The sequence below is a fragment of the Natator depressus genome, chromosome 19, assembly GCF_965152275.1.
Source record: "Natator depressus isolate rNatDep1 chromosome 19, rNatDep2.hap1, whole genome shotgun sequence".
Lineage (NCBI taxonomy): Eukaryota > Metazoa > Chordata > Testudines > Cheloniidae > Natator > Natator depressus.
The window spans coordinates 19,370,358-19,395,751 of NC_134252.1; the positions used below are offsets into that span (position 1 = coordinate 19,370,358).

The following is a 25,394-nucleotide window of genomic DNA, read 5'->3' on the forward strand; positions in this document are numbered from 1 at the left end:
TTAGGTTTCAGAGTAACAGCCGTGTTAGTCTGTATTCGTAAAAAGAAAAAAGAAAAGGAGTACTTGTGGCACCTTAGAGACTAACCAGTTTATTTGAGCATGAGCTTTCGTGAGCTACAGCTCACTTCATCGGATGCATAGCATATCGTGGAAACTGCAGAAGACATTATATACACACAGAGACCATGAAACAAAACTTCCAGATCCAGATAAGACTACAGAAAGTTCAGAGACACTCATCCAAGCGAGGTGAATATTAATTTAGAACGACTACGTTGCACAATCAGCTCAAGAAAGTGACCTGGCATGATTACTGGCAGGTCAGTGAAAACTTCTAGTCAATGTTCAGCTGCAGTTTAAAAGGTTTGGGGGGGGGGGGGGAGGGGGGAGACACAGCACGAAGGTGCAAAAATGTTAGGAACCAGAAAAATGTCTCTGCCAATCTGAGTTGGGGGGAAATTCCTTCCTGTTCCAAATATCGCAATCAGTTAGATCCTGAGCATGTGGGCAAGACCCACCAGCCAGACACCCTTGCCCCAAAGATTATTCTCTCTCTATTCTGGAGAAAGAATGGGGTTTTGGTGCTGTCCTGATATTTGATATAGCTGCAGTGTGTGATTGTTATATCTGTATGGACTGCTGGGGGGAACTGAAGGAACGAAAATGAGATCACAAGACTTACTAATCAAGGAAGCAGATTTTTTGGAACACAAACCCTTGCATGGATAATTACCTAAATGTGCACCCTTGGCCCAAAGAATTCCATCTCAATCTTGGTGGAAAGGGGTATTTGTTAAGTGCTTGCCTAATGATCTTCTGGACTACACAAGAGTGAGATGACGGCACTGACTACAGCTCTTGCTACAAAAAAAAAGAATGATGGCACCACCACACTCTCTTAAGAGGCAGGGGCTGGTGCACTGAACAAAGAAATCTGAATATTCCTGCTTCTGAGCTGAAGTGGGCAGCTAGGTAGCTAGACCTATCTGGATTGGCAATGGTCACAGCCACAAGTTCACCAGTCCCTGTGCATGCTGTCACAGGGCACTCAATCGTATCAGTGTCTTATCAGTTGTAATGACTGGCTAAATAAGTTTGTTTCATAAGCTAAATTCTCTCTTTGAGCAGCAAGTTCATACCCTGGCTTCCAGAAGCGTGACATCCATCCCAAAACTCTGCAACTGGCGAGCGGCAGCCAAGCCAGAGACTCCAGAACCTATAATGATCACCTTGCCAGTCTTCTTAGCTAGAGAAATGAAAGCATAAGTTACAGGATAGACTTGTGTATTGGTGCAAGCCTAGGAGTCCAAGCTCAATTTTAGTCCTGAAATTAGTAAGGATGGAAGTCTATTTTAAAAACAGTCTAAGAGTAAAATGTAGCTATGATTGCTTCATCACAGCTAGTTAGCAGGAAAAATCTGTATAATTCTGAATTAAATATAATCAGCACTTAGTAGACAGCAGAAAAATGCAGGTAAAGCACAATCTAGGTAGAAAGTTAATAGCAACAGTCACCGGAACAGAGACCCTAGACTGCATGTTCACACAAGGGCACTGGGGCCAGGAGGATATCTGTAACCGGGAGGGATCTCCCTATCAGACATTTCCACTCTGGGGAAAGAGGCAGTTCCAGGAGGACTGTGCAGCTGAGCAAAGGAATCAGCTCATTTGTCATTCTGAAGGAAGGTGTTTTGGTTCCTTCTCTCTTTCATGGAGGAGTCGGAAGCATTGGGCAGGGCTGGGTCAGATGTTGGTTTGAAAGTGCAATCTGCAATCTATACACATTGATCTGCATCTGGACAAGATGCAGACTTACAGGGACATTGAGGTGGTTTCGGTTTAAAAGGAAAAGTTATTTTTAAATATGAGATCTTCAAAGAAGCCACAACAGTCTTCCTCTTTGGCTTGTGCTCCCAAGCAAAAACTCACATTGCACTAAGATTTGTGCACCTCTGAGGTAGTGTCAGTGGAGGTGAATTAGCACAACATCCCTCCCTTTGACAGGTCAATCATCTACCACCTGTCAGCTACAACACTCTCAGCTTCCTGGAACCTTCCAAACAGTCCCTCAATTATGCAGGAAGTAGGATCCCCAAAAGCAAGGCAATCAGCAAAATATTTTGTTAAAGTATAAAAACAACAATGCAGCGTAGGGAAAATGGAAGAGAAAAACAACACTTAGTGCAGGATCCTCAAACTGAGGAGAACGGGTGAGTAATTTGAGAGATGTCACAAGGGTTGTCTACATATAAAATTGTATTGCTTTAACTATACTGGAAAAGATAGAACCTCCCCCCACCCAATGAGGAAATCTTTAAAGGATTCTATAAAAAAATAAAATAGAAAAGCTATACACAACTTCATAGAACTAAGGAAAATGTATTGTTCTTGCACAATAAAATTTGAATTTATTTCTCAGCCACTTCACTGGGAATAAGAACATGACAAATTTGGAAGTTTTAAATTCCAAGTGTTACACACAAACAATAAAAAGTCTGAAATATTCATTGCGAAACATTTTTTACTCCAAACTCACTCAAATACAGGACACGCAGCACTCATATTGTGGCGATGAATGACAGAAATATCTATAAATATAACATCTTCAAATTTTTCAGATAATTCAGCTTTGGGCTGAGGAAAAAAATGCAAAATTTTGGCCAAAAAGGAAAATTTTGGAAGCCAAATCAAGAACTCCAAACAGCATACCCTTCTCAAGCCTTTACTAGTGTTCCAATATCATGATGCTAAAAATAAGGTACATTTTGGGCCCACAGATCACAGAAAATTACTTAATTTGAAATCACTTGTAAACCTACTTGGTAGAGGCTTTACCCTTTTGTAGATACCGAAGTTGATTAGGCCATGACGCTCTAGATAGCTATGCACTCTGTGAACTAGCACAGTGTCACCTACAGAATAAGAAAGGTTAAATAATTATATATTTTAATTACTCTCTTTATTAAAACAATCCAGAGTGACATTTACTGGATGGCCTAATGGAATTACATAGGATGAAGAAATATTTAGACTGATGCCTACCTTTAATAAAACTAACCACACTCACACCACCCATGTGCATCACTGTAAGAGACCATTTACTGTGCAAATTTCACTCCCCACTTTGATACTCTAGGTGAACAGTGATATAGCTGCTTTGCATGGCCCTGCAGGACCCACAGCACTAGGAACCAAAGGGATCATCTAACTCTTCCTTGATTATCCAGTGTGCAGCACAGCTGCCTACCGGCATTGGGGAGGCACCTTTACCTTGCTGCCATTCAGCACTTGAGCACTCCAGACAGTGTGGAATGTATTTTTAAGAGACTAAATACATTTTTTTTATTTGCAGATGTTTGATTGGGGAACTGGGTCCAGTCATGGTGCTACAGGCAGATAATAAACCAGGTCTCTCTTCCTTTTCACATATTCCTGCTAAGTTATAGGAGTCCAATTCAAGTTAATTCTTTTCTGAGGTTCTATCATTCACAGTTCCCCTCTACTTCAGACACACCAAGAGAGCTACCAGCACTGTCCCTGACTCTCACCAGACTCCCCATGTAAGCATGTTCAGTAGGGGGAAGCCTACTCCTTCCTCTCCATGCAGTCTGTACACTACTTATAGATGGTGCTCACCTCCTTACTTTTTTTATTGCAGGTGCTGTGAATGTGATGGGGAGAGAGAGGGAGGGGTGCCTTGGGGTGTTTGTCCCCTCTTTTCATAGTGTCAGTCCCCCCCTTGAAATACATTTCCAGCTGAAATTCAGGAGATAGATATAAGGATGTTCCCTTCTGGTTTTTTCCCCCTGTCTGAACTTCCTTTGTCTTCCCTGTGACGCTGTATGGAATATGGGAGACGCTTTAGAATGTTATGGATACCAATACTGTAAAATTGCAATGAGTCATGCCAGAAATGCCATGTAGGGTATCTGCAAAAATGTTACAATTTGTCTAGTATGATGATCTTATTTATATGTTTGTATCACCTTTGCATTATAAGTTATAGATAAGTAGGGTATATAGCTGTATTTCAAACTTGTGCTGTGCATCTGGGTGACACCTCAGACAGATTGGCATTGGCACTGCCTAGCCTGCTTGATGGTCCATCAAGGGACATCAGCTGTACAATAAACCCATTGAAAGACCAGGCACTACACCGGATGAGTCAGCAAGCCATGTAGGGGCATGCCTATGGACAAAGAACTCTAAGGCTTTTCCATGTGCTGTGAAGCTTGTGTCTGAGACACAGGAACTACAAGCCCCATGGCAAAAGAATATACAGTAACTCCTCACTTAAAGTCGTCCCAGTTAACATTGTTTCGTTGTTACGTTGCTGATCAATTAGAGAACATGCTCATTTAAAATTGCTGGTGGGGGCTTGGAACCAGCATGGACCGGCAGCCCCCCTATCAGCTCCCCATTCCCCTAAGTTCCCTGTGCAGCAGCCGCCCAGCAGACTATCAATTCCCTCCCCACACCCAATGGACTCCACTTTCCTAGTCAAACATTATAGTTCTAAGAACCGAAGAAACAATTGTTTGGGACCTGGCTGAGGGTCTTCTTGATCTGAAACAGCTTTTTCTCAGCACAGACTGACAAACAGCAGCAATGAGGTTTCACTGAAAAATTGTCAACTTACTGTTATAAGGTGCTTCTAGCTGTTGAAGAGTTGCCTCGAATGTCAGCTGAATCTTTGGGTTGTCCAACCAAAGCTGCAACTGTATTTAAACAAAAACAGTATGTATGTGTGTTTAGAAAGAGAGAGAGGAAAACACACACACACAAAATCTTTAATGTTGTAATGAAGTTTCAACTCATAAGAACTCAAAAGAAGAATTTAAGTTTTTGTACAGCTGTCACATAGACAAGAAGTAAAAACTATATATAATGCAGACTTATCTTTCTATGATACTGTCCTGATATTCTTAAAGTATGATTGAATGCAGTGCTTTATTTCCCCATACCATCTCAAAGAAGACAAAAACACATATAATCATTCATCTCCCCATCCTATTTACAAGAAAGCCTATGAAAACACGCATTAAGGTCCCAAAATGGAAGTGCCACAACACTTTCCATAATAAATGATTACACACACACACATACACACACACGCAAGCCAAATTAAGGTTGCACAGCCATTTCGCAACTTTTGAGTGCTTGACTTTGCAACCCCAGCATCCTTCCAATGTAGTTTCTTTGTAACATTGTGTTTATACACACATCACATATGTAGTAGCGCTATCCACGCAATCAGCTGCAAGGTTATTATGATAAAACTGCATTTATCTTACACCTTTAGCCATCTCACCTACACTGAGAACACTAATCCATGTCCACTGAAATTAACAACATTCCAGATCTGATTTAATATTACACACAATCTTAAAAGAACATTACAGTTGTAAAGCCAAGCACTCAAAAGTGCCAGAATTAAGCCTCCCTGTGCACATGCATTATGGTAATCTTTAGTTACATGATCACATACTACTTTTACCCAAGACCCATCTCATTCAGTGCACAAAATGGACAGTGTTTACTTAAGGAGCAGCTATTCAACACACTGTTTTATCCTCATTGTTTAATGTGTGACCTTAATCCTTATTTACTGCACACTAATCAAACCATGCTGTGAACACAATTATTTTTCCTCGTGAGTTTTTTCTATGGCTTTCATCGAGCTGAGTAAGATCGAAAGCTTCTCTCTCACCAACAAAAGTTGGTCCAACAAAAGATCTCACCCACCTTGTCCCCAAAAAGTTTCAGGTCAGACAGCCCAAAAATGAGGATCACACAACTAGTGACCACCTATGAAAAGTTTGGTTTAAGTGACTGCCCAGCATCCAGAGCAGCATTCCAAACCCTAGTTGCCTCCATCCCCAAACTCATGGTCTGAGTCTCCTTGTCCAGGCAGTCTCACCCCCACCAGCTCCCAGTCTCCTTGCCCTTCCAGTGCCTCAGCTTCCCCATTTTTACAAACAGGGATAATAAGACTAATGTCCATTGTAAAGTGCTTTGAGATCTAAAGATGAAAAGCACAGTCCTAATCTTTCCCTATCTTCCCAGTTTCTCCCCCTTTCCAGACCATCTCGCCAGATTTCTCTGTCTCAATCTACTTCCTGGTATGGCTTTCATTCCCTCTGCGTTCAAGTCAGATGGCTTCCTCCTACATGATGTCTGGGTGCAAACGGGGGGGAGGGGGAGGAAGAGGCGAGGCATTGAGAGTACAGGAGAGATTGGCACCCTGCTTTCAACTTCAGTGGCCGGCCCACTCTGGAGCAGCTGGAAGCAGCCATTACATGGAACATCTAGCTTTGTCCCTGTAGCCCTGGCCTCTGAGAATAGCACATGAACAGTCTGGTCACCACTAGGAGCTGTGAGGGGTTCAAGTATGCTCAGCAATGACAGAACTGGAGATTTAACTGTTAAAATTAAAGAAACCTCTGATCATGCACAAACTGCAATTTTTCAAAAGGACTTCTAATTTCATCAAATTTAGACAGATTTTCAGAGACAGCAAGAAACACATCCCTGACACAGACCACCTGCCACGCCTGCCAAATGTCAAATCCCTTCATCAAAGCATGGAGGTGCTAGAGCTGTTCAAAGAAAAGGTGACAAGAATGCTTTAAAACGACCAAAACATTTTTCCCCAGCATGATTCCTGATAACAGCTGAACTTTTTTAGCGGAAACTTTCCAAAAAGAATTTCAGCCTTAGGCAAACACTTGGCATGGAAAATTTCAGCCCAAATGGTTAAAGTTCTGCAAAGTTATAAGCAACTGAAAACAGTCTTATAATTGGAAACGTCAAGCAACCTTAACAATAGGCAATACTGCTAGCCCCGCTATACCTACTCATGATATGTGGGAGTCAAGAGTATGAGGGTCTAATTCGTCCCCTCTTCCTCATTTTATGCTCTTTGTATGCATTTTCTACATAAGCATTGGGAATTGTCCCTTCTCTCACAGTAGCAATGTCAAGCCATTCTTTAGGTTTCCTATTGTGGGAAGACTTTAGCTCTAAGGCCCTAGTTTTATGTAAAGTTTTATGTAAAATATTCAATTCAAAATAGTAGCACTTCACAGAGACTGAACTTACTTTGCACTGATGTCAAAGTGCAGGACAACAGAGAAGCAGAACCCAAAACTGACAAAATCCAAGCTTTTCCCAATTTCTGGATATATTTGGTAGCAGAAGTGTCCCAGTGTGCTTTTTACACCATTTGGCAAGAGAAGTTTGCAACCTTATTTTGGATTTAGATCTTGACACAGTTAAGCATGGCATCTGAAGACAGAATTACTAAATGGGGCTACATTTGAAGTCCACTTGGAAATTTCAGCTAGCAGCAAATGCCTGTCACTTCATACAAGTAGCACTTTACACCTGTGCTCCATGGTCTGCATTAGTCTCCAGTTTGTTCCTAATTAAAATATAAGATGTTGGTCTCAAGCTACAAAGCCCCAACTGGTTTGGGTCCTGACTACATGAGACACCTATCCCGTCCAGTAGTACTGCAGTAGAATTCCCAGCCTAAACAAGAGGAAGCTGACATCAGATTTGTCAGCAGGGCATCCTCAACTCTGAAGTTCACTTCCCTTTTCCCAATCAAAAAAAAAAGTTACTTAAAAAAAAAACACCTTGACAACATACTACAGGACCCATCTTTCCCCAAGTGGTTTGGTTTAATGAGATATGAAAGTGCAAGCATACACAATTGTGTAGGAGTATGTGTGATGGGTGAAGAGATTGTGGAAATAAGAGCATACACTGTTTACACATTTCGAATAGTCTAGCAGTTCCTCTGTATAATTTGTGGACTTAAACAGCGTATGTGATGGCCATCCCAAACTCTCATGAATAAAATCCTTAGAACATATTATGTATTCTCTATACACAAATATTCACCCTTGTTTGTATATTATAGTTTTTGTGTCAGCAAAACCTAGAATTAGGAGGAGAGTGTTCATTACAAACCAAACCTGGTCAGGGAAGCATACAACAGCTTTCCGCTCTGAAATGCAAATAGGACAGAATCACATTCAGTGTCTCACTCAAGAATCTACCAAAGTTTGGGGACACAAATGTCACCAGTAATTGTTCTAACTGCAATGGAAAAAAAAACACAGCAGACCCCACTATATTTATACTAGAGAGGAGCTAAAAATTGCCAGAGTCCCCATTTTAAATGCAATTTTCTCTTACTCAGCTTTTTGACAACTTCATAGAAGATAATGGTTGGAAGAGACTTCAGGAGATCATCTAGTCCAACCCCCTGCTCAAAGCAGGACCAACCTCAATTAAATCATCTCAGCCAGAGCTTTGTCAAGCCAGGCCTTAAAAACCTCTAAGGATGGAGGTTCCACCGCCTCCCTAGGAAACCCATTCCAGTGCTTCACCACCCTCCTAGTGAAATAGTTTTTCTTAATATCCAACCTAGACCTCTCCCACTGCAACATGAGACCACTGCTCCTTGTTCGGTCATCTGCCACCACTGAAAACAGCCTAGCTCCATCCTCTTTGGAACCCCCCTAACTTCATCATCTGAATGTTTCCATGTCCAGTGTCAATACAAAGATGATTTTATCTATTTATTTATTTATTTTTATATGAAGGAGGGGGAAAGGAGATTTGAGAAAGTCCTTGGGAGACATTTTCAGAGTAACTCAGCAAGAGAAAATTCAGGACTTTTTTGCATCCACGTGACTCAAGCATCAGAGTCCTTAAAGTATGTTGCTTGGCAAAACCCTCTAGACCTCCCCTAGATGCTCCTCTAAATACTGACATTTTGTGCTCGAGTTTTCTATATTTGATTTGTCTCTCAGTGAACAAAATCCTTCAACCATCCAAGTTTGAGAAGGAGGGTGAAACAGTGCTCCACTTTAAAAAAAATATATATAAAAAAATCACTGCAACTTTCTATTTGTAGGATATTGCAGAAACAACTCAGCATTAAAATGTGAAGTATGGAACATACATAGGTCTCAGGTGTAGTGTGCTTTCCTACCTTTAAAAATAGTGTAATAACTGAGTTATGAATGTTTAAATATGCATCACGGCTCATGCATAGTAGAAAATGCCCATCCCTGCGTTTGTATGCTGGGGCAACTAATGAGAGTGCCAACTGAAAATCTTCCTACTTTTGAAAATATCACATGAATTTTCTTCAAAAATGCCTTGTTTAAGTTCCAGTTAGGTTTATAGCCTCATGGTGCAATTTTCAAACTCATGTAGAGTAGGATTATGCATTTGACCAGTCCAAAAAACAAATCAGTCAACTGACCAGTCAAACATTGGTCAAAAATTTTAAAGTAACAATTTATTGGAACAGTAACAAAAAAGAGCAACACAATATGGTCTCCAACAGGCATGAGTATCTAAGGCTAAGCCTAATTACAAAAATCAAGTTAATTAACTGAGATATTTTAACTCCAAAAAAGGCAAAAAAATGAAATGAAATTCTAAAAAGAATTCTTTTGAGCAATGTTAGGTTAGCATTTAAATATGAATGTTTAAGACTGAACAGTTTCAAAAAGAAAAGAAAAAATTAAATTAAACAGAAATAAAACACTTCGCAACTATAAAATGAACTTATGCTAGATGGTAGGCAGCAGGCCAACTCTCCAAGCATCTTATTTTTCCATTATCTATATCTTTGTCATCAAGTTCATCAGTATCTCCTTCATCTGATGAATATGGAGTCACCTCTTCATTTTCCATTTTCTTCTCTAATGTTAAATGATGATATACAGTCAGCTTCCCAGCAGTGGAGGTTTTGAATGGATGATTCCCCAAACCAAACAGTTTCATTCTGCACATGCAGCACACAGAAGTGTTAAAAGAATTTCTATCACTGTGACTAGCGTGCAAGGACGACACAGCCCTTTCCACCATGATGGAGGAGCAGGAGCAGCTTTGATTCAACTGCTGGGATTGCATTCTACACCGTTTCCAACTGACCATAATGCAAGAAGCAGCCCCGATTTGCTACCTCCATCAGAATTGTTTGTTCATTTGTATATTAACATTTTCAACAGCCACTATGAGGTCACAAACTAAATCAAATTTAGCAATAAAGTCTTAGCCTGGAAGCATGGTTCAAGAAGGCAGTGTTGTGATAATTGGGCCTACGAACTTACCCTAGTGGTAAGTGCAATTGTAAAAAGTACATGAAAGTTCGTAAGATACAACCACCTATAACTAGGGCCCTACCAAATTCACAGCCATGAAAATCACATCACGGACCGTGAAATCTGGTCTCCCCCTGTGAAATTTGTTCTTTTGTGTTCTTTTACCCTATACTATACAGATTTCATGGGGGAGACCAGTGTTTATCATATTGGGGATCCTGACCCAAAAGGGAGTTGCAGTGGGGTCACAAGATTATTTTAGGGGGGTTGCAGTATTGCCACCCTTACTTCTGTGCTGCCTTCAGAGCTGGGTGGCTGGAGAGTGACAGTTGCTCACTGAGGGCCCAGCTCTGCAGTCAGCAGCACAGATGCAAGAGCAACAATACCATGTCATGCCATCCTTACCTCTGCGTTGATGCTGGCAGTGGCTCTGCCTTCAGAGCTGGGCTCCCAGCCAGCAGCCGCCGCTCTCCATCTGCCCAACTCTGAAGGTAGCGCTGCCACCAGCCGCAGTGCAGAAGTAAGGGTAGCAGTACCGCAAGCCCCCCTACAACAACCTTGTGACCTCCCCACAACTCCTTTTTGGGCCAGGACCCCTGCAATTACAACACGGTGACATTTCAGATTTAATTAGCTGAAATCATGAAATTTACAATTTTTAAAATCTTATGGCCATGAAATTGACCAAAATGGACTGTGAATTTGGTAGGGCCCTATTTATGACAAATGTTGATGGAAAGTATGCCAAGTTGTTTTCAATACTGAATACTCCTGGGGAATTCTGTGTCACTGCGCACGTGCAAAGTTCATGTCCCCCACAGATTTTTTTTTTTTTTTTTTGCCCCACAGAAAATAGATTCTGAGGTGGTGCTGCAATTAAACCTTTCACCCACTAGGGGCTGCTGTGGAGCCAGAACAGAGGGCAGACAGCCCAAAGCTGCCAGCTGTGGAGAGGGAGGAGTCAGAAGCTGCGTTCCTCACAGTGCCCTACCCATAGGGCCAGGTGAGGAGACACAGGATATCGGGGGTTGGGGGGAAGAGACAGAGCAGGGCACACAGGGCTGTGAGGGGGTCACAGACTGGGAGATGTTCAGAAGGGCCAGGTGCGGGCGGGAGACAGACTGGCACAGGCGCTAGTGGGGTGACAGCATTGAGCCAGGGGCTGAATCGGAGTGGGAATGAAGGGACACATGGGGACAGGGGGTAATTGTACTGTGTTATTTTGACAAAATATTCAGAATTCTGCAGAATTTTAAAATATTGTGCAGAGAACTTTTAATTTTTTAGCACAGAATTCCCCCACGAGTAATTGAATGTTACAAGCAGGTACAACAGAACCAAAGCCTAAAATTAGTCCAAACAAAAAAGGCCATGTTAAAATAACTCAAGGACTATGTTGAAATCATGCTTGGTAGAAGCAGAAGATATGGAACTAGAAATTAATGAATGAAAGTTGGTGTGTAGGATATTAGGCTTAATTAGCGGATGGACTATGCCACTCATCACCGGGTCCTTAAAGAGACTTTGGGAGAAGAATATGGAAGAAAAGACTATGGCTACTGATGCGAGCTTCATCAGCCTAGCTGCCTGCCCCACCAGACAGAGTCTACTGGGAGACTGGACATTCTTCATCCCAATCCTGAGGGATATCCGAGCCAGACTGGGCCATAGAGAGGAATCCAGATGACATCACCACCCCTACCCACCTCCAGATGAAGCCCAAAAACCGCTCGAGATAAAACAGGGTCAAACTAACAGCAGTACTAGCCTCAGCTCATCTCAACTAACTCTCTTCAGCTAAAGGGAAAGGGAACAAGAAATGTTAAAATGAAATCCTTACCTGATAATTTATGTTTTAAATGCTTTAACTAGCTTTCCTCAAGAACATAACAATGGCCATAATGGGTCACACCAATGGTCCACCTAGCCCAGTATCCTGTCTCTTACAGTGGCCAGTGCCAGACGCTCAGAGAAAATGAACAGAACAGGGCAATAATCCAGTGATCCATCCTCTGTTGTCCAGTTGCAGCTTCTGGCAATTGAAGTTTAGGGACACCCAGAGCATGGGGTTGCATCCCTAACCATCTTGGTTAATAGTCATTGATGGACCTATCCTCCATGAATTCTTTTTTTTTTTTTTTTTTTAAAACACTTTTGGCCTTCACAGCATCCCCTGGCAACAAGTTGCACAAGTTGACACTGCATTGTAAGAAGCTGATTTAGTTGGGGCTGGTCCTGCTTTGAGCAGGGGATTGGACTAGATGACCTCCTGAGGTCTCTTTCAACCCTAATCTTCTATGATTCTAAGTACTTCCTTGTTTGTATCTTTTCTGATTCTTTAATAAAAGCTTAAAAGGATTGTCATGGTGTTTGTGTCATGGTACTAAGCAGACTGAAGTCTCTGTATAACAAACCCCGAACCTTGTTTAACGCTGTTTATATTGGACAGTGACTAAGTTATGTTACTTATGGCATGCATCCGATGAAGTGAGCTGTAGCTCACAAAAGCTTATGCTCAAATAAATTTGTTAGTCTCTAAGGTGCCACAAATACTTTTTTTTTAAGTTATGTTAACAACTTCATCCCATTTATTCCATCTAAATTAATACAACAATAGGCAGCATTATGTGCAGGAGAGATCACATGATTCTTCCATGATATTTTAAATCGGTTATATTTTTCTCTTCAGCTTTTGTAAGTGGACTGCGTTCCATATTCTCACAGAATATATTTCCTAGCATTCAGGAACTTGTTCTTGGAATCAGATAGTGTAGAACTATCATTTTCAATATTCTGAGTGGATTGAGTGGTTCAAACAATGAAAATGAGTTTTGCAGCCGAAGGACAGTCATCAAAAAAGATCAGTGTGGATTACTTGGGGGCAACACAGAGCCACCCTTCCTCAGAGGCTGGCTGAGAAGCCTGCTTTTATATCTGAAGATCTTTGAGACACTTAATAGAAGATGCCCACTGAATACAACAAGGGATTATTCAGTGTGGATGAAACTGAGTGCTGTACTAAATGACAATGAAAATTACTATTTGTTTTTGAAAAATTAGACAATGCTTTTTACATTTGACACATGATGAGAACCTTGCCAGATCTTCAACATCACTGATGAAGAGATGCATTGCATGGGCAGCACACCCATAACACAGAAGTTGTTAGATACCAAGCAGCTTTCATATTAGCTGCATTGTTAATACCCAAAACCTTCCATGGACCCAACTGATTGATTATATTTTTTAACTGATCAGTACTGCTTTGCAAGCAGGCTGGCTAACCTAGTGAGGAAGGCTTTAAACTAGGTTCACCGGGGGAAGGAGACCAAAGCCCTGAGGTAAGTGGGGAAGTGGGATACCGGGAGGAAGCACGAGAAGGAGCGAATGAGAGGGCAGGGCTCCTGCCTCATACTGAGAAAGAGGGACGATCAGCAAGTTTTCTCAAGGGCCTATACACAAATGCAAGAAGCCTGGGAAACATGCAGGGAGAACTGGAAGTCCTGGCACAGTCAAGGAATTATGATGTGATTGCAATAACAGAGACTTGGTGGGATAACTCACATGATTGGAGTACTGTCATGGATGGATATAAACTGTTCAGGAAGGACTGGCAGGGCAGAAAAGGTGGGGGAGTAGCACTGTATGTAAGGGAGCAGTATGACTGCTCAGAGCTCCAGTATGAAACTGCAGAAAAACCTGACAGTCTCTGGATTAAGTTTAGAAGTGTGAGCAACAAGGGTGATGTCATGGTGGGAGTCTGCTATAGACCACCGGACCAGGGGGATGAGGTGGACGAGGCTTTCTTCCGGCAACTCGCAGAAGTTACTAGATCACAGGCCCGGGTTCTCATAGGAGACTTCAATCACCCTGATATCTGCTGGGAGAGCAATACAGCGGTGCACAGTCAATCCAGGAAGTTTTTGGAAAGTATAGGGGACAATTTCCTGGGGCAAGTGCTGGAGGAACCCACTAGGGGCAGAGCTCTTCTTGACCTGCTGCTCACAAACCAGGAAGAATTAGTAGGGGAAGCAAAAGTGGATGGGAACCTGGAGGCAGTGACCATGAGATGGTCGAGTTCAGGATCCTGACACAGGGAAGAAAGGAGAGCAGCAGAATACGGACCCTGAACTTCAGAAAAGCAGACTTTGACTCCCTCAGGGAACTGATGAGCAGGATCCCCTGGGAGAATAAAACATGAGGGGGAAAGGAGTCCAGGATTGCTGGCTGTATTTTAAAGAATCCTTATTGAGGTTATAGGGACAAACCATCCCGATGTGTAGAAAGAATAGTAAATATGGCAGGCGACCAGCTTGGCTTAACAGTGAAATCCTTGCTGATCTTGAACACAAAAAAGAAGTTTACAAGAAGTGGAAGATTGGACAAATGACCAGGGAAGAGTATAAAAATATTGCTCGGGCATGCAGGAGTGAAATCAGGAAGGCCAAATCACACCTGCAGTTGCAGCTAGCAAGAGATGTTAAGAGTAACAAGAAGGGTTTCTTCAGGTACGTTAGCAACAAGAAGAAAGTCAAGGAAAGTGTGGGCCCCTTACTGAATGAGGGAGGCAACCTAGTGACAGAGGATGTGGAAAAAGCTAATGTACTCAATGTTTTTTTTGCCTCTGTCTTCACGAACAAGGTCAGCTCCCAGACTACTGCACTGGGCAGCACAGTATGGGGAGGAGGTGACCAGCCCTCTGTGGAGAAAGAAGTGGTTCGGGACTATTTAGAAAAGCTGGATGAGCACAAGCCCATGGGGCCGGATGCGCTGCATCCGAGAGTGCTAAAGGAGTTGGCGGATGTGATTGCAGAGCCATTGGCCATTATCTTTGAAAACTCATGGCAATCGGGGGAAGTCCCAGGTGACTGGAAAAAGGCTAATGTAGTGCCCATCTTTAAAAAAGGGAAGGAGGAGGATCCTGGGAACTACAGGCCAGTCAGCGTCACCTCAGTCCCTGGAAAAATCATGGAGCAGGTCCTCAAGGAATCAATTTTGAAGCACTTCGAGGAGAGGAAAGTGATCAGGAACAGTCAGCATGGATTCACCAAGGGCGAGTCATGCCTGACTAATCTAATTGCCTTCTATGATGAGATAACTGGTTCTGTGGATGAGGGGAAAGCGGTGGACGTGTTGTTCCTTGACTTTAGCAAAGCTTTCGACACGGTCTCCCACAGTATTCTTGCCAGCAAGTTAAAGTAGTATGGGCTGGATGAATGGACTAGAAGGTGGATAGAAAGTTGGCTAGATTGTCGGGCTCAACGGGTAGTGATCAATGGCTCCATGTCTAGTTGGCAGCCGGTATCAAGTGCAGTGCCCCAGGGGTCGGTCCTCGGGCAGGTTTTGTTCAATAAATCATAAATGATCTGGAGGATGGTGTGGATTGCACCCTCAGCAAGTTTGCAGATGACACTAAACTGGGAGGAGAGGTAGATACGCTGCAGGGTAGGGATAGGATACAGAGGGACCTAGACAAACTGGAGGATTGGGCCAAAAGAAATCTGATGAGGTTCAACAAGGACAAGTGCAGAGTCCTGCACTTAGGACGGCAGAATCCCATGCACTGCTACAGACTAGGGACCGAATGGCTAGGCAGCAGATCTGCAGAAAAGAACCTAGGGGTTACAGTGGACGAGAAGCTGGATATGAGTCAACAGTGTGCCCTTGTTGCCAAGAAGGCCAATGGCATTTTGGGATGTATATGTAGGGGCATTGCCAGCAGATCGAGGGATGTGATCGTTCCCCTCTATTCCACATTGCTGAGGCCTCATCTGGAGTACTGTGTTCAGTTTTGGGCCCCACACTACAAGAAGGATGTGGAGAAATTGGAAAGAGTCCAACGGAGGGCAACAAAAATTATTAGGGGACTGGAACACATGACTTGTGAGGAGAGGCTGAGGGAACTGGGATTGTTTAGTCTGCGGAAGAGAAGAATGAGGGGGGATTTGATAGCTGCTTTCAACTACCTGAAAGGGGGTTCCAAAGAGGATGGATCTAGACTGTTCTCAGCTGATGACAGAACAAGGAGTAATGGTCTCAAGTTGCAGTGAGGGAGGTTTAGGTTGGATATTAGGAAGAACTTTTTCACTAGGAGGGTGGTGAAACACTGGAATGTGTTACCAAGGGAGGTGGTGGAATCTCCTTCCTTAGAGGTTTTTAAGGTCAGGCTTGACAAAGCCCTGGCTAGGATGATTTTGTTGGGGATTGGTCCTGCTTTGAGCAGGGGCTTGGACTAGATGACCTCCTGAGGTCCCTTCCAACCCTGATATTCTATGATTCTATATAGGACTGTGTGGTGATATTCCAGTGCACAACTGAGTGAATAAAATACTGGCTGTAGAGTTGACAATCTCATAGTGACTGAACTCCATACATCCAGACACTATAGACATGGGAGGAGTTTGCAAAATAAGACCACCAACTCATTTTTTCACATCAACTGCTTCAGCACCCAGAAGTCTTCCTGCAAGCAGCTTCCTACTTGGTACTTTGTAAATTGGATGCAACTTATAAAAAAAATTCTAGCCTAAATAATGGTTTTCAACCATATGCAAATAGATGGTGAATTTGTTTTTCTGGTCATGGGACAAGCTATTCAAAAAACCTCTTAAAACCAATGTAATGATCACTGGAAGACTTTCCAGGAGCAGGAGTTTTCAATGCTGAAGCTGATGAAGTAGCAAAATTTTAATAAAAGATGAAGAAATGGAATTAGCTTCACTTTCATAGTCACTCATATCACTCTTCATCAAAAAGACTCCATACTTCGTGATTATGCTGCTGAAGACTAAAAAAGGAGAATGCACAGATAAATTTTTTTTGCAGACCTCTTTTCCCTTTCTTGCTGTTTGACTGCAATATTTGACAATAGCTAGACACATACCACAAGAATTCAAATGTATCTCCATTCTATCTACATGCGTCACATACTTAGAAGAGAACTTGCGCTAAGCTTTAACAGTTTTTCCATGGTCATGTCACCTTTTGTGGTGCAATCCAGCCCAGTGAGAGGTTGTGTTACTGCCAGCTCTGTAACCCTGGGTGCCTTAAAATGCTCTGCTGCTCGCAGCCACCACACAAGCAAGCACTGAGTGTCTGTACGATAAGCAGCCCTCATTCAGTAACACTGACTTCAGCATCCTGCTTGTTACACCACAGGCATGCTCTGGTCTCCACCAGCCTTGGTTACTACTAGCCAAGTGACCCAAACATACCCCATTCCCAAATTTCCCCAAAACTGTCTACCCTGAAGTGTCCAGCCCTCTCCTAGATCACTTGTTTTGTTCTTTAAACAGAAAACACAGCACTGGCTTGGTTTAGATTAAAAAATAAAAAGTTTATCTATCAGGATGTAAGTGATGCCAAGTAAAAAAAAAAAAAACACCAAGGTAGAGATGGTGACAGGCAAATAAAAGTGAAAACATGCATCTAAAAGTCTAAAACTTAATCTAGCAAGGCACAGTCCTTGTTTAAGATGATTTAGTTCATCCAAATGGCTGAATGTCTCCCAGTCAGGCCCTTCCACAGAAGTATGAGTGCTGGTTTCCCTTGTCTTCTTAAGGGAAAGATAACTCTTTCCAGTCCAGTAAAACTCCAACAGGCATTTCAGAGTTCATTGACACTGCTTCAAGAAGCAGAAAGGCTTTCTGGGGGGTAAAGTCTCCATCCAGCAGTGATAGTTGAGTAGTTTACTCCATCAAGCTAATAGGAGGAGGAGGTAACACCTTTGATGTAACTGTACCTTCACAGTCTCTGCCTGATGACCAAACTGGTTAAAAAATTGTGTTTGCTTGACATGTCTGGATCATAGACAATTCCCCATCCACTTTGTGAGTTTTGATGGTTCTGTTTACTGCATACGTAAACTGCAATTTCATTGACACTGGTCACCCTGCTTCCTTTGTATTAGAGGCCTATGTAGACCTGTTTCTACCTTGTTCAAAGAGAGATTCTGAAACATATCAGAGGTCATCCGTAACTTCACATGCAGAATTATCACACATATTCCACAAGGATTTTGAGCAGTGTGTTATTAGTTTTCAAATGATACTTAACGCATAATTTGTACAACTCTCATTGCAGTAGTGTGTAGGGTGTGAATACAGGAGTGCTTAGAGTCACACAATAGTAAAAAAGTCCATACAAATTATTTTGGCTTTCCTCAACTCTGCACAAGTTATATCACTTATTAATGTCTCACGATTTCAGGAATGCTCTCTAGATTAAGTATCACTTCCATTTAGGTCAATTTTTAACTCCTGCTATTTCAGAACATTCCAGCCAACTAAGATGTTTTCAGGTATGATGCTCTCTCTCAGGACTATTACACTAAAAAGTTAGGTTGAAGGAAGCTGCCTTAAGTCAACCTGTTAATATATGTGTCTACACTACTGGGTCCTTTACGCCGACCTGAATCATAGAATATCAGGGTTGGAAGGGACCTCAGGAGGTCATCTAGTCCAACCCCTACTCAAAGCAGGACCAATCCTCAACTAAATCATCCCAGCCAGGGCTTTGTCAAGCCTCTGTCGACTTCTGTAATCCACCTCTGTGAGAGGAGTAGCACTTAGTTCAATTTTCATGGGTCGACTGCGAGGTAGTGCAGATGCAGCATTGCGTAATTTGACTTAATTGGCCTCCAGATGGTGTCCCACAATGCTCATCTGCTCTGGAGATCATTCTCAACTCCGCTGCACTGCAGCCAGATATACAGGAAACAGCCCCTCCCCTGCTAAAGCCCTGGGAACTTTTAATTTCTCATTTTCTGTTTGATTAGTATTGGGAGCATGCCAGCTTGAGCACAGATGATCAGGGACACAGGCGAGAGGTGGATCCATTCTCCCTGACAGCCAGAAATATTTTTAACTCTGGAGCCCTGCGGGTTGCAGGACATCACAGTGGCTGACTGTGATGCTGGGGAAGGCAACTCCTCTGGTGAGTATACAGCAAAGTATTGTGGCTCTCTGCTTACAAGAGGCTGCTCCAGCTACGCAGAAGGTGGCCCTCGAACAGACTGTTTATGTGGACTGGGATAGCCTGGGAACCCTCCATGGTTATCTCTAGGAAACTTTCATGGAGGTACTCTGCAATCTTTTGTAGAAGGTTTCTGGGCAGGGCAGACTTAATTCTTTCACCATGGTAGGACACTTTCCTATGCAACTCCTGAATTAATTCTGCTGGCATCATTGTGGTACACAGCATAGCAGCATAAGGACCAGGTCTATACCCAGATGCTTGCAGCATCTCCTTCCTTTCCGCTTCTGTTGCCCTCAGGAGACTGATATCACATAGGGTCGCCTAGGACAGTGGTTCCCAAACTTGTTCCACCGCTTTTGCGGGGAAAGCCCCTGGCGGGCCGGGCTGATTTGTTTATTTGCCGCGACTGCAAGTTTGGCCGATCACGGCTCTCAGTGGCTGCAGTTTGCTGCTCCAGGCCAATGGGAGCTGCTGGAAGCAGCGCGGGCCGAGGGACATACTGGCCGCCACTTCCAGCAGCTCCTTCCCCCGTGGCCTGGAGCAGCAAACCGCGGCCATGGGGGAAGTTCTCATTAAAAGTAATCTTACAAGGAAAAAAGAGGATATGTAGACCCAACCCACCCACCTATATTCCGGATCACCAAACCACGTGGCCACCACAGTGCCTTTACTGTGCTTGGAAAGGGTCGGCAAGTAGTTTAAAAGTGGCTGATAGGGGACTGGGGCCCCACATGAGAGATTCCGCCGTTTCAGAGTGAAAACGTTCCCTCCCCCATTCATAACAGCTTCCCGTGGTGCTATCGGGAAGGACCATTGTTCGACTAGCTACCTCTGCTCCCGACATGAGCTTGCCATAAACTTCATTAAAAGAGCGGTCACCGGCGACCCCAGGGGGAGAGGGCACTACCCACTGTGGCTGGAGCAGCAAAAAGGCACAGTGCACGGTTATGGATTCTGATTATGTTATGGCTTGCATCTAGTGTAATAAGGGTTTTTGTTTTGTTTTTTTAATGAAAACGGCCTTGCTATGGAAACATTTTATTCATGTACAATGGCTCCTTTATTTTTTCCCATGACTGACAACTGGAAATGTGTGTCCTCAACACCTGAAAGCAGACTTCTGGTTATTAGGAGGAGATAGAGAATGTAGAAGGACATGTTCACTGAGATAATGAACGCCTCCGGGACAGCTGACAAAAAGCCGAGTTTGTTCTAGAAGATCTCAGCCAATCAAGATGCTCACCTTTCAGTTGGTTCACATTTTTTCCCCACAACAGATGGCATTAGCATATAGTAAAGTGAGCAATCACAACCTGTTTAAGTAAGCTTGCTAACATATGGCAACATGATGCAACCTAAAATGTAGATTACCGCCTACATCAGGGCATTCTTGCTTAAAAAATCTGAAAAGATTTAACCATAGTCAAATAATAGGTGGTCAGCTGAGATTATTTGACCATTTGCAGTGTTTTTGTAGCTATGTTGGTACCAGGACATTAGAGAACCAGAAGAAGAGGCGTAGCTCAAAAGTTTCTCTTTCGCCAACATAAGTTGGTCCAGATAAAGACACCACCCTACCTACCTTGTCTCTCTATTATTTGACTGGTCAATTGACCAGGTTGCCAAGCCAACACCTAAGTGACTTGGACACATTTGAAAATCCCACCCGCAGCACTTGCATTTATGTTTTAATTCAAAACATCATTAATGTAACTGAAACAGACACAGAAGCAGTTTGATTCACTTAACGAAAGTTCTTTACTGAGCATAAGTGACATGCATAATTCGATGTTTCAATATTTAGGCATTTGAGTTCCATGCGTAAGCAATTTTTTCTTAAATCTCCTTAAGTAGAAAATGTTTTCAGACTTCTTATGCAACAAAATTAGCTAAATTTCTCAACAGGCTTAGACTAAACATAAAAGAGTTTCTGCCCAAAAGGAAACTAGTTGAAAAAGTTATGGACAATCGAAAAAGAGAATCTTATATGAGACTTCTATTTGTAACCTTAAGAATGTGCACGGCATCCAAGCAACAGGTTCAACACCAGTACAGATTTGCCTATACTGCCCCTCAAAAGAATGCCTCAATCCAGAACTGGATAAGAACTACCCGTATTGACTGTGTGTGTGACAGGTTTCTGAAATAGAACAGCTCATCATAGAAACCATCAATCACCACAAGAAACAATCACCAGACAGAGCCATCCCGATGTTCTTTGCAAATTATTAAAAAGATATGGAACTGTTCCTATCAAGGTTCCTAATATTTAAGAACTTACTGTGCGATTCCTGATGTACAGAAATACTTTCTGAGTCTGCTGAGGGCCACTGATGATGTCTGGAAAACAAGCAGCTTCTTGAGAGGTCATACGATCATGTGGAAGTCTACTCTGGAAAGCTGCACCCTCCACACCTAAAAAAAAAAAAAGAAAAAAAAAAAAGGGGTATGTCTTACAAGTATTCCAAAAGCAACTGATATGTTAGTGATTTTACTAAAAAGCTCCCCCCTCCTGGTCAAGACACCTTGAATATCCATATATAAGAATGCGCCAACTCGTTTCGCCTTACACTTCCACCGGCTCCTTTTGTCTATTTCTGCAAGCCAGAAATATCTCGGCCAGTGCTTTGAGGTACAGATCAAAATTGGGCATTAGCACTAGCACTACTACAAAAGAACACAGGATTTAGAAAACAAGTAAAAGTGAGGAGATAAAAAGACATGAAAAGAAAACTAAACTGTTTTTCAGTAAGAAATAACTGGTTTAGATCTCTCACTCTCTCTCTCTCTCTAAGCTCTATAAACCTTCAGGAGACCCCTCCTAAGCCAAGTGGGCTGTAAACCACAAAGAGGACAATGTATAGGTTCCTCACATCTGCTCTCCAGCTTTCAAGGGTTTGTCTAGATTAACCGTGACTCAAACACTGACTTCTTTTCATAAATCTAGAGAACCCCACAGTCCATCCCTTTAGCCTGACGAACATACCCATAACGTGTACAGCAATGGAGTGCAAATCCATGCAAGAGACTGCTATATTTTCTTGAGTGAAAGGAAAGGGAAGGAATTTTATCTTTTCCTAGGTAATGCAATGCTTAAAGTCTCCTGCTGGACATAAACTAGGAGTCATTTCTCTATATGCAAAGATAGCTTCCAATTAGGGCACCTGAACATTTAACATTCTTGGAACAAATGGAAATCACAGCTTGCAGAAAACTGCAAGAACAATAGTATTAGCTAGACCATATTCCTTTAATTACAGCGGAACACAGAAACTAACTACACACAAGTCACAAAAAAAGTGCACAAAAACAGACATCTCTGCATATAAAGGAAAGGGCACATCTGGACTTCACTTTAAAGGTACATCTTACAGGCAAAAAAAAGCAGGACAAAAAATACATCGAGAGGCAAATATCAGTGAGGTCAATTTCAAAATACCAGGTGACCTAGGAAGGTTAGAAATATAAGCAGAAAAGCAGCTAAACTGGAAATACACAAGCTAATATATCCAAGGAAAAAAATGCCAAAACACAGACAATGAAATGAGACTGAGATAGTCAATATTGATGCTGGAATTGTTCAAGAGATGGTGGTAGGCATCAAATTAGATATGACTGTGCAGTGTGTTATGGAAACAAAAATATCTGTATGATTTTAGGTTGGATGGGCAGAGGCACCATGTTACAGAATGGGAAGGAGGTGGGAGGGAAATTATCCTCTTTATGAAGGTCTGGTGAAACTGTTCTGAGCATTTTTATACCATAAAGACGAAGACCAATTTGAAGGAACTTAAAGAAAACTATTAAGGGGCTGAAGAGAGTGATTTATGAGGAAAGATTAATAGAGCTAACTATGAATAGCTTGACTGCATGACAACCAAGAGTGAAGACAACCGACTAATCATTGGCAGGATCTAAACACCACACAGGCATATAACTGTGGCACGTGGACCCAGGAGATTATTTAGTAATATAAACTGAAAATAAAAACTGGAAAAACTAGGTTGAATATCAAGTAAGGTTTCCTGACAGCAGTATCTATTAGGCTATTGAAAAAAGTCTCCTATTGTAGAGGGTAAAAGATCAATTCTTTGGGTAAGGTAATAAGTGTTCACTAGCCCTGAGGATGGCTACTCTATAGTTACTTTCCATCCGTCTATAAATCTGAGATTCACTGTGCAAGTATGTGTGTATAGTAAAAGTACCCTATATATACTGTCAAGTGAACCAACCTGAAGCTATCCATCACCCCCTGCACTACCTTTAGCAGAACTACCAGAGATTAAGTGCCCATAACACCAAGTAACAGTGAGGGGAAAAAAAAAAAAGTCTTAAAACATGGCTCTTAGAGACAAACTGAACAAATGTCAAACTTGCTGTCTAGACTGTTTTAAGAGTTTTTACTGGAAACAAAGGGACAAACCAGAGACTTTCTGAAAGAACACACCACCAAGCATGTTGTCCAAACAACTAATGCAAAACTCCCAATAAAACCTTTGGAAAGAATCTAGATACATAAACCAAATCCCCTTTCCACTGAATATGGCACGGTCAGCAGAGTTTGTGTTTCACCAGTTTTAAGAGACAAAGCTCCTGCAGCTATAAAGAACCTTAAAAAGAAAACCTTCAGCTCCTACAAAAGGATTTAAAGGGATGGACCAAGCAGGGTTTTTTTCCCCTAAGGCTGTGTTCACAGCTCAAGAGACTACAGGCTTTAAATTAAAAGGTCACAGAAACAAGCTGCCTTTGAATTAGCTTTCACAATTAAAGGCTGAGCAGAAATCTTTACTTTTATCTTGTTTGTGAACGAAGACGGATAATGAGGAAACAGACCTGGAGATCAGAATGGAATAGGTGTAAAATATAATCCACAGACACCAGCAAAATATTTTAATATGGCCCACCAGCCAGAAGAGCTCACTTAAAACCGAACACCCTTCTAGTGGATTTCTTGCAATTGAGCAGGCTAAATTTAGATCACCTTCAGGTAGGTTAAACTATTCCCCCTCTACTCTTACATGAGCCATGCTTTATGAAAAATCTCAACAAGGAATGGTAGAGTCTCATCCTGGAGGATTCACACATTTATCTGACAGTTTTTCTGTGCTTCTCTTTATGATTAAGGTGGTTCACCACCACAGATTCTCCTCTACTCCTCTCTCTTTTAAAAACACACACAGATTTACTACTTCCTGACTGCAGTACCAACCATTAATTAATATTTAACCCAACATGCATTTTGGTACTCTCCTTCCTCACAGGACACATCCCAAAAGGATTTTGTTGGCCATTGCTCCATCAAAAAAACAAAAAAACAAAAAAAACCACACCACACACCTTACTGGGACATTTTCAGATGAAAAACTCTTTCAGTACTCAAAGCAACACATTCTACTCTCTTGACAATTTCCAGGAATTAGTAATCATTCATTCATTCATTCATCCATCCAAGTGGGTAAACCATGCTCCAGAAACAGTTTGATACTGATGTAACATGTATAATTTGCAAACACGCAGTGTTAAAAAGTCCAGGGCAAAAAAAGCACTGTGTCCCCGCTGTAAGTCTGAAATATTTAAAAAGGGATCTCTATACCTGTGCTGATACCAAGGTCCAAAACATAACCAGGCTCCTTCATTTAGAATGGTGAGAGTGAACCCCAGAGATATCTTGAATTTTGTATTTGCTTCGAAGAGGTTTACTTCTTCACAGTCTAGAATGGATCTTATAACTCCTTTGATTAAAACCCCATGCCTCACTCCTCAGGTGGCACAGGCATATATAGTGGCATGGTTTGAGGAAGATGAATATTTTGGTAGCATTCTGAAAGTACTTAAAAATAAAGAAAGCAATTGGTGGGGATTACAAGCTAAATGCATACCCCTTATATTGATACTTAGGATCAAATGTTGGCTCTAATTCATGAGCCAGTCTATTAAAACGTGGACTAACCTACCCCATAGGTAAGTCTTCTGTGCCAAATGCTGGAAAATTGCTCATGAACTCAATCCTTTCAAAAACATATGGGCTTCAAGTGTATTAGAAAAGGGCCTAGCACACTGAAGCCTGAAGCTCAGTACCATTCTAATGGGTAAAAGCTGGCTAAGCAGGAAGTACCCTTTCCCATGTTTGGTCTCCTCTGAACATGGAGAGGAGTGGAGGGATGAGAGATCGGCCTGAGGGATTTCAGTGTAGTTTTACTTTCCATTTACTTAGTCACTATAGCCTTCAATTGCAATTAGAAGAGATTCCTCCCTTTCTCAAAGAGGAGTAAATGTCTCCTATACCTC

At 42.1% G+C, this 25,394-nt stretch overlaps 1 protein-coding gene across 4 annotated transcripts in view; it reads right to left on the minus strand.

Moving 5' to 3' along the window:
• Positions 1 to 25,394, minus strand: part of KDM1A (lysine demethylase 1A) — a 167,639-nt gene that overhangs the window by 121,451 nt on the left and 20,794 nt on the right. For all 4 annotated transcript variants that reach the window (XM_074934529.1, XM_074934528.1, XM_074934531.1 and 1 more), the window contains 4 exons: positions 21,388 to 21,521; positions 4,640 to 4,718; positions 2,820 to 2,912; positions 1,140 to 1,246 (listed from right to left, as the gene is read on the minus strand). In XM_074934529.1, the coding sequence (XP_074790630.1) occupies positions 1,140 to 1,246; positions 2,820 to 2,912; positions 4,640 to 4,718; positions 21,388 to 21,521 (413 nt within the window). The remainder of the gene's footprint in view (positions 1 to 1,139; positions 1,247 to 2,819; positions 2,913 to 4,639; positions 4,719 to 21,387; positions 21,522 to 25,394) is intronic.